Source organism: Scyliorhinus torazame, chromosome 11 (genome assembly GCF_047496885.1).
Source record: "Scyliorhinus torazame isolate Kashiwa2021f chromosome 11, sScyTor2.1, whole genome shotgun sequence".
Classification (NCBI taxonomy): domain Eukaryota; kingdom Metazoa; phylum Chordata; class Chondrichthyes; order Carcharhiniformes; family Scyliorhinidae; genus Scyliorhinus; species Scyliorhinus torazame.
In genome coordinates this window covers 15,770,775-15,785,499 of record NC_092717.1, presented here as the reverse complement: position 1 = coordinate 15,785,499, position 14,725 = coordinate 15,770,775, and the positions used below count along the sequence as shown (strand labels likewise).

Here is a 14,725-nt window from a genome sequence, read left to right as displayed (position 1 = left end):
GCATCGAACCAGGCACCGGAAAATACAACGTCAAACCCATCCCTGCTGGCCCTGTAAAGTCCTCCTTACTAATATCTGGAGGCTTGTGCCAAAGTTGCGAGAGCGGTCTCACAGACTAGTTAAGCAACAGCCTGACAATTGTACATACAGAAGCATACGTTACAGACAATATCCCAGACACCACGATCACCATACCTAGGTATGTCCTGCCTCACCAGCAGGGCAAAGTGGTATACAGTTGCCCTGGGAGCCCTCAACATCGGCTCTGGACCCCATGAAGTCTCAGGGCTTCAAGTTAAACATGGGCAAAGAAACCTCCTGCTGATTACCACATACCGGCCACCATCAGCTGATGAATCAGTACTCCTCCATGTTGAATACCACTTGGAGGAAGCACTAAGGGTGGCAAAGGTGCAGAATATGCTCTGGGTGGGGGATGTCAATGTCCATCACCAAGAGTGGCATGATAGTACCACCACAGACCGAGCTGACTGGGTCCTAAAGGACATAACTGCTAGAATGGGACTGCAGCAGGCGGTGAGGGAACTAACTAGAGGGAAAAACATACCCGACCTCATCCTCACCAACCTGCCTGCTACTGATGCATCTGTCCATGACAGTGTCGGTAGGAGTGACCATCAGAAAGTCCTTGTGGAGACAAAGTCCCATCTTCATATTGAGGATACCCTCCATCGCGTTGTTTGGCACTATCACCGTGCTAAATGGGATTGATTCAGAACAGGTCTAGCAGCTCAAGACCGGGCATTCATGGGGTGCTGTGGGCTATCAGCAGCAGCAGAATTGGATTCAACCACAATCTGCAACCTCATGGCCCAGCATATCCACCACTCTACCATTACCAAGCCAGGGTGCAGTAGAGCATGCCAGGAGCACATCAGGTATACTGAAGTGTCAACCTGGTTAAGCTACAACACAGGGCTACTTGTGTGCCAAACAGTATAAGCAGCAAGTAATAGATAGAGCTAAGCGATTCCACAACTAACAAATCAGAACTAAGCTCTGAAGTCCTGCCACATCCAGTCGTGAACCGTGGTGGAAAATTGAACAACTCACTGGGGGAGGAGGCTCCACAAATATCCCTATCCTCAATATTGGAGGAGCCCAGCACATGAGTGCAAAAGACAAGGCTGAGGCTTTCGCAACAATCTTCAGCTAGAAGTACAGAGTGGATGATCCAATTCGGTCTTTTCTGGAGGCCCCCAGCATCACAGATGTCAGTCTTCAGCCAACACAATTCACTCAACATGATATCAAGAAGTGGTTGAAGGCACTGGATACTACAAAGGCTATGGGCCCTGACAATATTCCGGCAATAGTACTGAAGACTTGTGGTCCAGAACTTGCCGCACCAGTAGCCAAGCTGTTCCAGTACAGCTATAACAGGCATTTACCCAGCAATGTGGAAAATTGCTCAGGTATATCCGGTGCACAAGAAACAGGACAAATCCAACCCAACCAATTACCGCCCTCAGTCTACTCTCCATCATAAGTGATGGAAGGAGTCATCAACAGTGCTATCATGTGGCACTTATTCAGCAATAACCTGCTCACGGACGCTCAGTTTGGTTCCACCAGGGTCATTCAGCTCCTGACCTCATTTCAGCCGTGGCTCAAACATGGGCAAAAGAACTGAATGCCAGAGGTGAAGTGAGAGTGACTGCCCTTTGCATCAAGGCAGCATTTGACAGAGTAAGACATAAAGGAGCGCTAGCTAAACTGGAGTCAATGAGAATCAGGAGGAAAACTCTGCTGGTTGGAGTCATGCCTGGCACAAAGGAAGATGGTCATGGTGGTTGGAGATCAATCATCTCAGCTCCAGGATATCACTGCAGGAGTTCTTCAGGATAGTGTCCTAGGCCCAACCATCTTCAGCTGTTTCATCAATGACCTTCCTTTGATCATAAGGTCAGATGTTTGCAGGATGACTGCACCATTTGCGACTCCTCAGATAATGAAGCAGTCCATGTCCAAATGCAGCAAGACATGGGCAATATCCAGGCTTGGGCTGGCAAGTGGCAAGTTACATTCGTGCCACACAAGTGCCAGGGAATGACCATCTCCTACAAGAGAGGATCGAACCACCATCCCTTGACATTCAATGGAATTACCATCGCTGAATCCCCCACAATCAACATCCTGGGGGTTACCAATGATCGGAAGCTGAATTGGACTAGCCATATTAACACCAGGGGAGGTCAAAGGCTAGGAATCCTAACTCACTTCCTGACCCCCAAAGCCTGTCCACCACCGACAAAGGCACGAGTCAGGAGTGTAATGGAATAATCTCCACTTGCTTGGATGAGTGCAGCTCCAACAACACTCAGGAAGCACGACACCACCCAGGACAAAGCAGCCCGCTTGATTGCTCCTCCTTCCACAAACATTCATACCCTCCACCAACGACGAACAGTCGCAGCTATGTGTTCCATCTCCAAAATGCACTGCAGTAACTCACCAAGGTTCCTTCGACAATACCTTCCAAACCCAAGACCATCTAGAAGGACTGGAGCAGCAATTACCTGGGAATCCCACCACCTGGAGGTCCCCCCTCCAAATCACTCACCACCCTGAGTTGGAAATATATCTCCGTTCCTGCACTGTCGCTGCAGCGACATCTTAGAACTCCCTCGCTAATAGCACAGTGGGTGTACCTACATCTCAACGACTGCAGAGGTTCAAGAAGGCAACTCACTACCACCTTCCAAAGGGCAACTAGAGATGGGCAATAAATGCTGGCCTGACCAGCAATGCCCACAGCCCGTAATCTAATAAAACACAAAACAAATCAACAGTTCTGTGGCTTTGCTGGACAGGTAACTGACCCTCAACTTCAATGTCATGGGCACATTCCTTATTCAGCATCTGGCAATCAGTCATACTGTCCATGTGATCATCAGTTACAGATGCCCTCTATGCAAAGAGACAAGCACATTAACTTCTCTATGTAAGCTACCAATGAGAAGGAGAGCATTCTTGGGTTAATAGGCATATGGAAAAATCTTCCAGCAAAAGCAGTAGAGGCACAGAACAAAAACAGAATGGTTACGACACAGGACGACATTCGGCCCATCGTGTCGTCGTTTGTTCTCCAAAGGAGCAATGTATCTGGTGCCACTCTGCAGCCTTCTAGTTGTAGTCCTCTACATTCTGCCTTTTCAGATAACAATCTAATTTCCTCTCAAATAACGCAACTGAGAGCAGCACCGTGGCACAGTGGTTAGCACTGCTGCCTCACGACGCCGAGGACCCGGGTTCGATCCCGGACCCGGGTCCTGTGCATGAGGAGTTCCCAGAGCCTGCGTGGGTCCCACCCCCACAACCCCAAGATGTGCAAGCTAGGTGGATTGACCACACTAAATTGAATACCTCGATTGAATTTGCTCCAGCACATGCTCAGGCAGTGCATTCCACTCACTGCTTAAAAAAGGGTTTTCCCAAGTTCCGGTGTGGCATGTAACGGAGAGGTTGCATGTGTGGGAGCTCCTGCTCGTGATCACAGTTTAGGCTCTTTTTGCCTGGCCGGCAACAGAAATTGGGCCCAAACGTTTTTTAAAAACTCAATGGTGTAAGTGTCCCACAACAAGCAGATGCGCAATCTGTACTGAATCAGGCAACAAAAGAGAGAAACAGCTTCAAAGGTGGAGGCTGAGTGCCTTAGTAGAAAAGAAAATGGTAAAAGAAGAGTACGAGTATAGTGCCGGGGCCACCCCCCCCAACTGTTGAAATGAAATGAAAATGGCTTATTGTCACAAGTTGGCTTCAATGAAGTTACTGTGAAAAGTCCCTAGTCGCCACATTCCGGTGCCTGTTCAGGGAGGCTAGTACGGGAATTGAACCGTGCTGCTGGCCTGCTTTAAAAGCCAGCGATTTAGCCAGTGTGCTAAACCAGCCCCTGAAATTCCAGCTGTGGAGTTGCAGAAACTGCGTCGAGAGGTCTCAGGAGACCATGATAGGGCGATCAAGTTGGCCATTACCTCGATTCGAGGGGCGCTGGCTAAGGTGGATGAGGTGGTAAAGCAGCAAGGTGCGGAGCTGCAGGATGTAGGGGCTGCTCTGTCGAGGGAGCCACGTGCATTTCCACAGCTACCATTATAAAGTGAAAATTGTACGGTGGGCTAAGGAACATCGGAGTAGCAGGTGGGAAAGCCACGAGGTGAGAATATAACAAGATGTTGGCGCAGAGCTGGCCAGGAGGCGTGCAACTTTTAACACTATTTTTGGAATAGCTCTAGCCCAATCAAATGATCCTTTTGGTTCAATGGTTCATATATTGCTGGGTCAGGAATCGAGGCGATATTGTGCTTCAAAGTGGAGATGTGAATTCATTTCTGCTGTCTTGCTCGAGTTTCAAGACCTTTACACAGCACATTTAAATTGGTTAGATTGCAGACAATCGATGGAAGGAGCACATTGGATGGATATTTTCTTCATTCGATGTCTTATGCTATACGAAGGTAAAAATATGATTTATGTTGCTGATCTTCCAGAAGTCCTGCTCTGATCAGAATACTTCTATTGCATCTACTTTTTTATAAATACAGCACAAGACTATGAAACGTGGAAAACATTTCTTTCATAGTTCGTTTCTTTTCTATACCAATGGTCAAAATTATTACCCAATAATGGGATACTTTATTTTTTCATGGACTGCGAACACTGTTGGCAAGGTGAGTATCTGTTGCCCATCCTTAAATACCCTTGAGACGGTAGTGGCGACCCACTTTATTGAACCACTGAAGTTCATCTGGTGCAGGTACACCCACACTGCTGTTGAGAAGGGAGTTCTAGGCTTTTACCCCAGAATTGAGAATAGGGATGTTTGTGCCTCCTCCTCTGATTCATTACCCACCACCATTCATGACTGGATGCGACAAAACCTTGAATTGATGTTTAGCTCCAACACTCAAAAATACATTAGTTGAGTATTTCTACATCATTAGTCTCCTACATCATCGCTCCCATCCCAACCCATATTTAAGATGCAATTACAAAAATCTACCAGAGTTTAAATGGTAGAGCTTTATGGAAGCAGATAGCCAAACAAATCATTAAAGTTTCCATGACAATGAATAAAAATATATTTGCCAAGATATTTAATGTTAAAACAAAGTACTTCTTAATTGCACCATGTTTGAATTCCAGCACTGCTTGACACTATAGCTAGATTCGATATTATTAAACACATCCTAATTCAGGGCAAAGGTGTACTTTAAATACCAAGAAAATGAAACTCAGCCTGAATCAAGGAGATTTGAATAGAATTTGATCTTCACTGCAAACGGGATATTTGATTACTGCTGACCTTCTGTACCTTGACACATCTATTTTACCAAAGGTTGCTCAATGGTAAATTGTAGAAGCATTTGAATCTAATCAGATTAAGCCCACTTGCAGAACATATGTTCTGACTAATGCAAACATTTCTGGTTTGTTCACTAACAAAAGCCACAATTAAAACAGACCTTATAATCTGACGCCAAATTTCTAGAACCAAGTGCCTACAAAAATGAATTACCATTTACCGTAGTTATAATCCTTCATAATCTTTTGATTCCATTTTAAGTACTTCAAGTTGTTTTAAGGCAATCAAAAATGTTTATATAAATGCACCAAATAGACATAGAACTATACAACAATAGAACTATAGACATAGAACAAATAGTTCTGTTGGTTGATAGGTAACATTTATTGCAATGAATTTCAACCAGTGTGCCATGACACTATCCAAGTGTGCCGTGAAATTGTAAAACAAACATATTGTTTCATCTTAAACAATATTCTTTTTTTTTTAAACTTAGAGTATCGAATTCTTTTTTTTTTCCCAATTAAGGGGCAATTTAGCGTGGCTGATTCACCTACCCTGCACATCTTTGGGTTGTGGAGTGAGATCCACCCAGACACAGGGAGAATGTGCAAATTCCACGCGGACAGTGACCCCGGGCCCTCAGCACCATGAGACAGCAGTGCTAACCACTGTGCCAGCGTGCCACCCCATCTTAAACAATATTCAATCCGACCAAAATTACAACTCCTAAAACTCATGAAAATTAATCATCAAATGCTTTAAAATTGAGGCACCGGTCGTTCAATTTTAAAACATGAACATTCTAAAGCAGGTGACCAGAGGGTGAAATTGAGATGAGGGGCAGTTTTTACTAATCACCATACAAACCAAACAACAGTGTTTGGGTGCTTTTTTATTGATAGTAAAACAAGACAAACAAGATGCAGCGGAATTGACCGCATCCACGTTTCTTTGCCGGATCTATTTTATATCGCCTGATCCAAGAAGAAATGGGTAAATTAGGAGAGGGATCTTTGATCAAACATCTGAAACCCCCACCCCGAAAGAAAGCAGGAAATGTTCAGAGATACTTACAAAAACCTAAAAAAAAAAGTGACAAATATGAAACTTATAACGCAAAACGATGAAATTCAGACACCTGAATAGAGTGCTGCACGTGGAACGAATTTAGGGCTAGGAATAGTTTGAGAAATAGTCAAATTGAGCAAATTCTGAAAATGTGCCTGTGCTCACTGTCAAAGCAGGTGTATTCTATAGTGGATTTCAAACTTTCTGACCCTTATTTCGCTTGTTGTACATATCATGTTGCAAACCTCTCTAATAAGACTGTGACCATAGTAAATGTGTGTAAATGTGGCGTTTTATGAGCACTCGATTCAGCTGCAAAAAAGTGGGTGCGCCCTGAAATCCTGTCTCACTGAAGTGTGCCATGCTACTGAAAAGGTTGGGAACCACTGGTTTATTGTATGGTTACCTTTAGAGGCCAAGACAGACATGTGGGTATGACCATGATCACAGCTTCCTATATGACAACAGGCTACAGTACTAATCACACCCATATGACTGGCGATCACTCCAAAATGCAAATAATTTGCAGATAACGTAACACATTTAACACAGAAAGCATAACCACAACAAATTCCACAGTCCCATGCATCAGCAACTGAAGTTACTATTATTTCAGAATTGCCTGGCAATTAAAATGTAATACTATTCTTCATTGCTAAGTTAAAACAAGAGAAGTTAATATATTTTACTTACTAGAGGAGCCCAGTATGTGTACAGATAGCCTATCTTCAATGATGGCACAAACTGTGAACATGATACCACCAGAAAATAAAGATTCAAGAAAAACTTGAACTGTTGATATAATACCTGGAAAATAATATTATTACAATTAGATTGCTAATTTAATTTCACGTTCATCTGTAAAACAAGTTGTACTTCAGAGCAAGCAGCGTCATGAATGCATCTTTAAAGGAGGTGCTTAAAAAAGGTAACCAGGAGGATAAGGCAGATGGGAAATGTTCAATAAAAACAAAACATTGCATTTACTGGAAAACTGAAATAATAAACAGAAAATGCTGGAAACAATCAGCAGGTCAAACATCTGTGGAGAGAGTTAATGGGCCAGAACTTGACGTTTCTCTGTACCCCTCGGCTGAATAAAATCTTTGCACTGAAACTTCCCGAAAGAAGAGTGGGAAAACAAAGCATCTGGGGAATTCAGCAAACACCAGGATCAACAAAAGTGGGAATGAAAGAAAAATGAGACAGTGGGAGAAAGATGGACGAAAAAAGAAAAATTAATTTTAAAATTTAAAAAATGCTAATGACAATTTGGCACTTGGAAGGAATAAAACTCCGCTTTTTAAACCGTTCCATTATTGCGTCAGCTGGGTTGATTGGCACCGCATTAAGACTCATCACATCATTGAAAATTAAATGCCAGACTCAATTTTGTGTAGCAACTTCGATGGTAAAACAACATACAAATCCAGCCAAGTTCTTAAAAATAACGAGGTGTACAAGGGGAAGGATGCTGCTGGTGTGAAGCAGCAGGTACTGACCATCAAGTTCTGGAAATTTGTAATTCATGGTACAGATCTCAATCCTCTGAATTTATCAGCCTATTTGCACATTAATAACAGTATATGTCATTAGCACACCATTATTTTTCCAGTAGGTTCCGGCCCAATGTTTCAGGTCGATGACCTTTCAAAATTGGATCCATTCAAATGCTTAATTTAAGAGGCAACCTGTGTATGCAACACAGGAGATCCATTCACTTAATTGAATTTCAGAAGCGGTCAATCCAGACTGCTTGACCCACAAAAGCTAACCATGACTGGGCTGTTGAAACCATTATTGAAACGTTTTTTGTCTTTTAGAAAAAGATTTCCAAAAACACAAAATTATGTTTTCCTGAGTCCACATCATTTCTAACAATTGTTCAACAGGTTACGGCCATGGTTATAATGGCAGCTAACAAGCCTCACAGGCTGCTACGTGTTGCCTCATTTGCACTGAATCTTTGAATCATTGACCTACGACCATCTATGCTTTTCATCAAGCTCAGTACGAAGTCTTACAACACCAGGTTAAAGTCCAACAGGTTTGTTTCGATGTCACTAGCTTTCGGAGCGCTGCTCCTTCCTCAGGTGAATGAAGAGGTCTGTTCCAGAAACACATATATAGACAAATTCAAAGATGCCAAACAATGCTTGGAATGCGAGCATTAGCAGGTGATTAAATCTTTACAGATCCAGAGATGGGGTAACCCCAGGTTAAAGAGGTGTGAATTGTACCAAGCCAGGACAGTTGGTAGGATTTCGCAGGCCAGATGGTGGGGGATGAATGTAATGCAACACGAATCCCAGGTCCCGGTTGAGGCCGCACTCGTGTGCGGAACTTGGCTATAAGTTTCTGCTCGGCGATTCTGCGTTGTCGCGGGTCCTGAAGGCCACCTTGGAGAACGCTTACCCGGAGACCAGAGGCTGAATGCCCTTGACTGCTGAAGTGTTCCCCGACTGGAAGGGAACATTCCTGCCTGGTGATTGTTGCGCGATGTCCGTTCATTCGTTGTCGCAGCATCTGCATGGTCTCGCCAATGTACCACGCTTCGGGACATCCTTTCCTGCAGCGTATGAGGTAGACAACGTTGGCCGAGTCGCACGAGTATATACCGCGTACCTGGTGGGTGGTGTTCTCACGTGTAATAGTGGTATCCATGTCGATGATCTGGCACGTCTTGCAGAGATTGCCATGACAGGGTTGTGTGGTGTCGTGGTCACTGTTCTGAAGACTGGGTAGTTTGCTGCAAACAATGGTTCGTTTGAGGTTGCGCGGTTGTTTGAAGGCAAGTAGTGGGGGTGTGGGGATGACCTTGGCAAGATGTTCATCGTCATCAATGACGTGTTGAAGGCTGTGAAGAAGATGGCGTAGTTTCTCTGCTCCGGGGTAGTACTGGACGACGAAGGGTATTCTGTCGGTTGTGTCCCATGCTTGTCTTCTGAGGAGGTCGGTCCGGTTTTTCGCTGTGGCGCGTTGGAACTGTCGATCGATGAGTCGAGTGCCATATCCCGTTCGTACGAGGGCATCTTTCAACGTCTGTAGATGTCTGTTACGCTCCTCCTCGTCTGAGCAGATCCTGTGTATACGGAGCGCTTGTCCATAGGGGATGGCTTCTTTAATGTGTTTAGGGTGGAAGCTGGAGAAGTGGAGCATCATGAGGTTATCCGTAGGTTTGCGGTAAAGCGAAGTGCTGAGGTGACCGTCCTTGATGGAGACGAGTGTGTCCAAGAATGCAACTGATTTTGGAGAGTAGTCCATGGTGAGTCTGATGGTTGGATGGAACTTATTAATGTCATCGTGTAGTCGTTTCAGTGATTCTTCGCCGTGGGTCCAAAGGAAAAAAATGTCATCGATGTATCTGGTGTATAACATCGGTTGAAGGTCCTATGCGGTGAGTAGGTCCTGTTCAAACTTGTGCATGAAGATGTTGGCGTATTGGGGTGCGAATTTGGTCCCCATGGCTGTTCCGTGCGTCTGGATGAAAAACTTGTTGTCGAAGGTGAAGACGTTGTGATCCAGAATGAAGCGGATGAGTTGCAGAATTGCGTCTGGAGATTGGCAGTTGTCGGTGTTGAGTACTGAGGCTGTTGCAGCAATGCCGTCGTCATGGGGGATGCTGTTGTAGAGTGCCGAGACGTCCATTATGACGAGGAATGTTCCTGGTTCAACTGGTCCATGGGTGCTGAGTTTCTGTAGGAAGTCCGTCGTGTCGCGACAGAAGCTGGGTGTACCTTGTACGATGGGTTTCAAGATGCCCTCGATGTAGCCAGAGAGGTTCTCACACAGGGTCCCATTGCCTGAAACGATAGGGCGGCCTGGTGTGTTGGCCTTATGTATTTTCGGGAGGCAGTAGAGATCTCCAATGCGGGGAGTATGTGGGATGAGAGCACGTAGGGTGCTCTGAAGATCTGGATCCAAGGTCTTGATCAGTCTGTTAAGTTGGCGGATGTGTTCCTTGGTCGGATCTGCGGGTAACTGTCTGTAGTGTTCTTGGTTGTTCAGTTGTCGGTATACTTCTTTGCAGTAGTCCGTTCTGTTCAGTACGACAGTGGCCCCCCCTTTGTCTGCTGGTTTGATGACGATGCTGTGGTTGGTCTTGAGAGCGCGGATGGCATTGCGTTGTGCTTGGGTGACGTTCGGGGCTGTCTTGTGAATGCGACTGATGAATCTGGCATTGACGCGACTCCTGACGGCTTGAGCATACATGTCGAGTCTAAGGCAGCGGCCTTCCGGAGGGGTCCAATTCGACTCTTTCCTCTTCGGTTGCCGCACCGCAGATCTCTCGGTCTGCTGTTCCGGTTCATTGGTAGTCTGCTTGGGGTCTGTGGAAGAATTCCCGGAGCCTCATTCGCCTGATGAATTCCTCCGTGTCTGCCGCGAGACTGATGGGGTCCATTTTGGTGGTGGTGCAGAAATTGAGCCCTCTGCTGAGGACTTCGATTTCATCTGGTTGAAGGGTGTAGTCTGACAAGTTGACAATAGATTTCCCTGTATTGTTTTCTACTGTGACACCGGGGGTGGCTTGGTTGCTGCCGGTGGTGATGCCAAGTTTCTCAAGCTTTCTGTTCTTGGTATGCATATAGGTATGCATATGCACTTTCATTAAGCTAAGTGAGAATCAGGACACAGATTGACATTACTTTTGTTTTAAATAACAACCAAATAAGTCATATTCTTTTATTACGTTGGAGAAAATATAAAGTAAAATTTTTAAAAGTTAGTGAATCAGGCAGTCCGTGTGAGTTTTCCAGCTTTAATCACAACACTTCAATTCAAAAGCTTGTGTTTTTGCGATGCTCTTTTTCAAGTCTGTGGCATCGGTTTTGTTGATAATCTTAATAATCAACATGTGTTTCCTTGAAAATGGCAATTTATTTTTAAACTCCACACATGGGCAATTTAAATGCACGTTTGTGCTTTATCCAACACCAAATGCTCACCAGAAAGCTCTCCATAACCATATTACTCCTTCAAATTTATTTAAACTTCCTGCTTTGCCCACCCCCACATCCTGGCATCTCCTGGCCCGATGCTGCCAGAACTTCCAAACAGGTACATCAGTGATTGCAATAGAATGTATATACAACACAAAGTTGTATCCATCAGGAAACATTAGAAAAGCGAAGGCCAAGGGGTGACCCACTGAAATTATTGAAAGGTTTTAGAAGGTAGGTGTAGGTGAGATATTTCCATTTGTAAGGGAGACCAAAACTAGGAGTCAGAAATACAAAATAGTCACTAAGAAATCCAATAGGAAGTTCACATAGAGACTGGTGAGAATATTAACTCACTAGCACAATGTGCAGATGCGGCAAGTAGCAAAACACCTTGAAAGGGAAGCTGGACAAGCACATGGTGGAAGGACTATGATATTGTGCTGATATGGTTACATGAAGAGTGGCAGGACGAGACTCATGTGGAGCTATTGGGGCAAATGAGCTGTTTCTGTGCAGCCAGGAGTAGGAAGAAATCAAACAGTGGAACTGATATTCAACCAGTTTCATTGTAAAATGCTACACGTTTACTGCTTAAAAGCAAACTTCAAGTCAAAGCTTCTGCTACAGGTGAAAGGTTTTGTTTTGTTCTGTTCTATAAATCTGTAGCGAGCAAATTCAAGTTAATCCATGGCCTCAGGTGATTTGCAACAGCTGCTCTACCACAACAAACTCAAATTAGTTGTTACTTGTAAACAATTAATTAAAAGACTGCTCCTACTTCAACGTTGGTCAACAACTGCAATTTTTGATTTGTTGCTGAAAATTATGAACATATGAGCATTTGTATTTATTTGGCTAGACACTGAAGTTACTGCAAAGTTTAAATATGGTCATTCTTTACCTTGTCAAACAGGCCTGCAAGGTTCAAGATTGTCTTTTATTATTATTGTCACAAGTAGGCTTACATTAACATTGCAATGAAGTTACTGTGAAAACCCCCTCGTCGCCACACTCCGGCGCCTGTTCAGGTACACGGAGGGAGAATTCAGCTAGCCCAAATTACCCCAAATAGCACGTATTTCGGGACTTGTGGAGCACCCGGAGGAAACCCATGCAGACATGGGGAGAAAGTGCAGACTCCGCACAGACAGTGACCCAAGCCGGGAATCGAACCTGGGACTCTGGCGCTGTGAAGCATCAGTGCTAACCACTGTGCTATCATGCCTCCCATGTAGGGTGGGGTTTGCGGTTAAATGCAATGCCCAGCGAATCCTTGGAGGTGCCAATGCTGATATATTTGCGAAGAGATTTACAATTTTTTTTTAAATCACCAATTACTTTCATAACAGGAATGGTGTTTACTCACCACAGAATCATAGGATGCTTACAACACAAGGGGTGACCACGAGACTCATGTTCCTGCCAGCTCTCTGCAAGAGCAAATCAACTAGTCCCACTGCCCTATCTTTTCCTTTAGCCCTGCAAATTGTTTCTCTTCAGGTGATTATCTTTTGAACATCATGATTGAATATACCTCCACCACACACTCAGGCAGTGCATTCTAGACCCTGAGGCTCGCTGCAATACTTTTCATGGTTAAGTATAGTCATGGGCCATTTTTTATCTAAACAGAGGTAGATTGCAAAAAGACCACACAATCTGTACTGCAGGACAAGGATGAAAGTTAAAGACTTCCGGGTGCGGCGATGACCAGCTGAGTCGCACGTTTCGGCAGCTCCCTGTGAAACGGACTTTTGGGCTCTTGATAGGAGCCCCAACGGCAATTTTGACGGCTAAAAACACTGTGCGGTAAACCAGAAGGGAATCCCCCCTGGACACGGATGGAAAAAGGAGAGAGTGGCCAGATTGCAGTGGATCCTTTAGAACAGCGGCAAGGAAGGCAAGCAAAAACCAAGATGGCGTCGGAAGGTGGCAGTTTAACATGGGGCCCTGAACAACAAGAGTTCTTGAAATGCTGTGTGGAAGAGATCAAAAAGGAAATGAAGAAAGAGCTGTTGGCCCCGATACTACAGGCGATCGAAGGGCTAAAGGAGGAACAAAAGACCCAGGAGCGGGAGCTTCGGGTCGTGAAGGCAAAGGCTGCCGAGAATGAGGACGATATACAGGGCCTGGTGGTGAAGACGGAGACGCAGGAGGCACATCAGAAACGATGTGTGGAAAGGTTGGAGGCACTGGAAAACAACGCAAGGAGGAACAACCTGAGGATTCTTGGTCTTCCTGAAGGTGTGGAGGGAGCGGACGTCGGGGCATATGTGAGCACGATGCTGCACTCGTTAATGGGAGCGGAGGCCCCGGCGGGTCCGTTGGAGGTGGAGGGAGCATACCGAGTGATGGCGCGAGGACCGAGAGCAGGAGAAATTCCCAGAGCCATAGTGGTGAGATTCCTCCGTTTTAAGGATAGAGAAATGGTCCTTAGATGGGCGAAGAAAACTCGGAGCAGTAAATGGGAGAACACGGTGATCCGCGTTTATCAAGACTGGAGTGCGGAGGTGGCGAGAAGGAGGGCGAGCTTTAATCGGGCCAAGGCGGTGCTTCATAAAAAGAAGATAAAATTTGGAATGCTGCAACCGGCAAGACTGTGGGTCACATATCGAGGGAGGCACCACTACTTTGAGACGGCGGATGAAGCGTGGACTTTTATTGTGGAAGAAAAACTGGAATGAGCGGGTTATTGAAAAGAACGTTCGAACAAAGTGGTGGGGCGAATGTGGGGGGCAAAGAGGGGTTTTATGTACTAATCCTGCGATGTGGTAACTTTTCTCTCTCCCACAGGTGGTGATGGGGGAAGGAGGGGAGGTGGAGGAGATGGGGCGTTGGCCATTGGGGGCGGGGCCAAGGGAGAAGCGCGGGCTTGGTTCCCGCGCTATGATAATCATGGCGGGAATAGAGAAGCAGGAAGGAGGGGGCGTCGCACGGTGCGAGCCGAGGTCACGGGGGGAAGCCGAGGTCAGCCAGAGTTTGCTGACTTCTGGGAGCAACATGGGGGGAGTAATTACACTAGCGGGGGATCTAGCGGGGGGGGTGGGAGGGGGGAATTACTGGGTTGCTGCTGCTGGGGAGAGGGGGGAGCTGGTATGGGAGAGGATGGGCGGGGGGGCACCGCCTGGGGGAGATACAGCTGCGTGGGAACCGGGTGAGGAGCTGGAAAAAGGTGATGGCTAATCGACAAGGGGGGGGGGGGTAGGAAGCCCCCCAACTCGGCTGATCACGTGGAACGTGAGAGGGCTGAACGGGCCGATAAAGAGGGCACGGATACTCGCACACCTTAAGAAACTTAAGGCAGATGTGGTTATGTTACAGGAAACGCACCTGAAACTGATAGACCAGGTTAGGCTACGCAAAGGATGGGTGGGGCAGGTGTTCCATT

The 14,725-nt window shown here is 45.7% G+C and overlaps 1 protein-coding gene across 1 annotated transcript in view; it reads right to left on the bottom strand.

Moving 5' to 3' along the window:
- Positions 1–14,725, bottom strand: part of atp9b (ATPase phospholipid transporting 9B) — a 412,539-nt gene that overhangs the window by 302,289 nt on the left and 95,525 nt on the right. Inside the window, exon 4 of the mRNA XM_072466981.1 lies at positions 7,088–7,201. Within this exon, the coding sequence (XP_072323082.1) occupies positions 7,088–7,201 (114 nt within the window). The remainder of the gene's footprint in view (positions 1–7,087; positions 7,202–14,725) is intronic.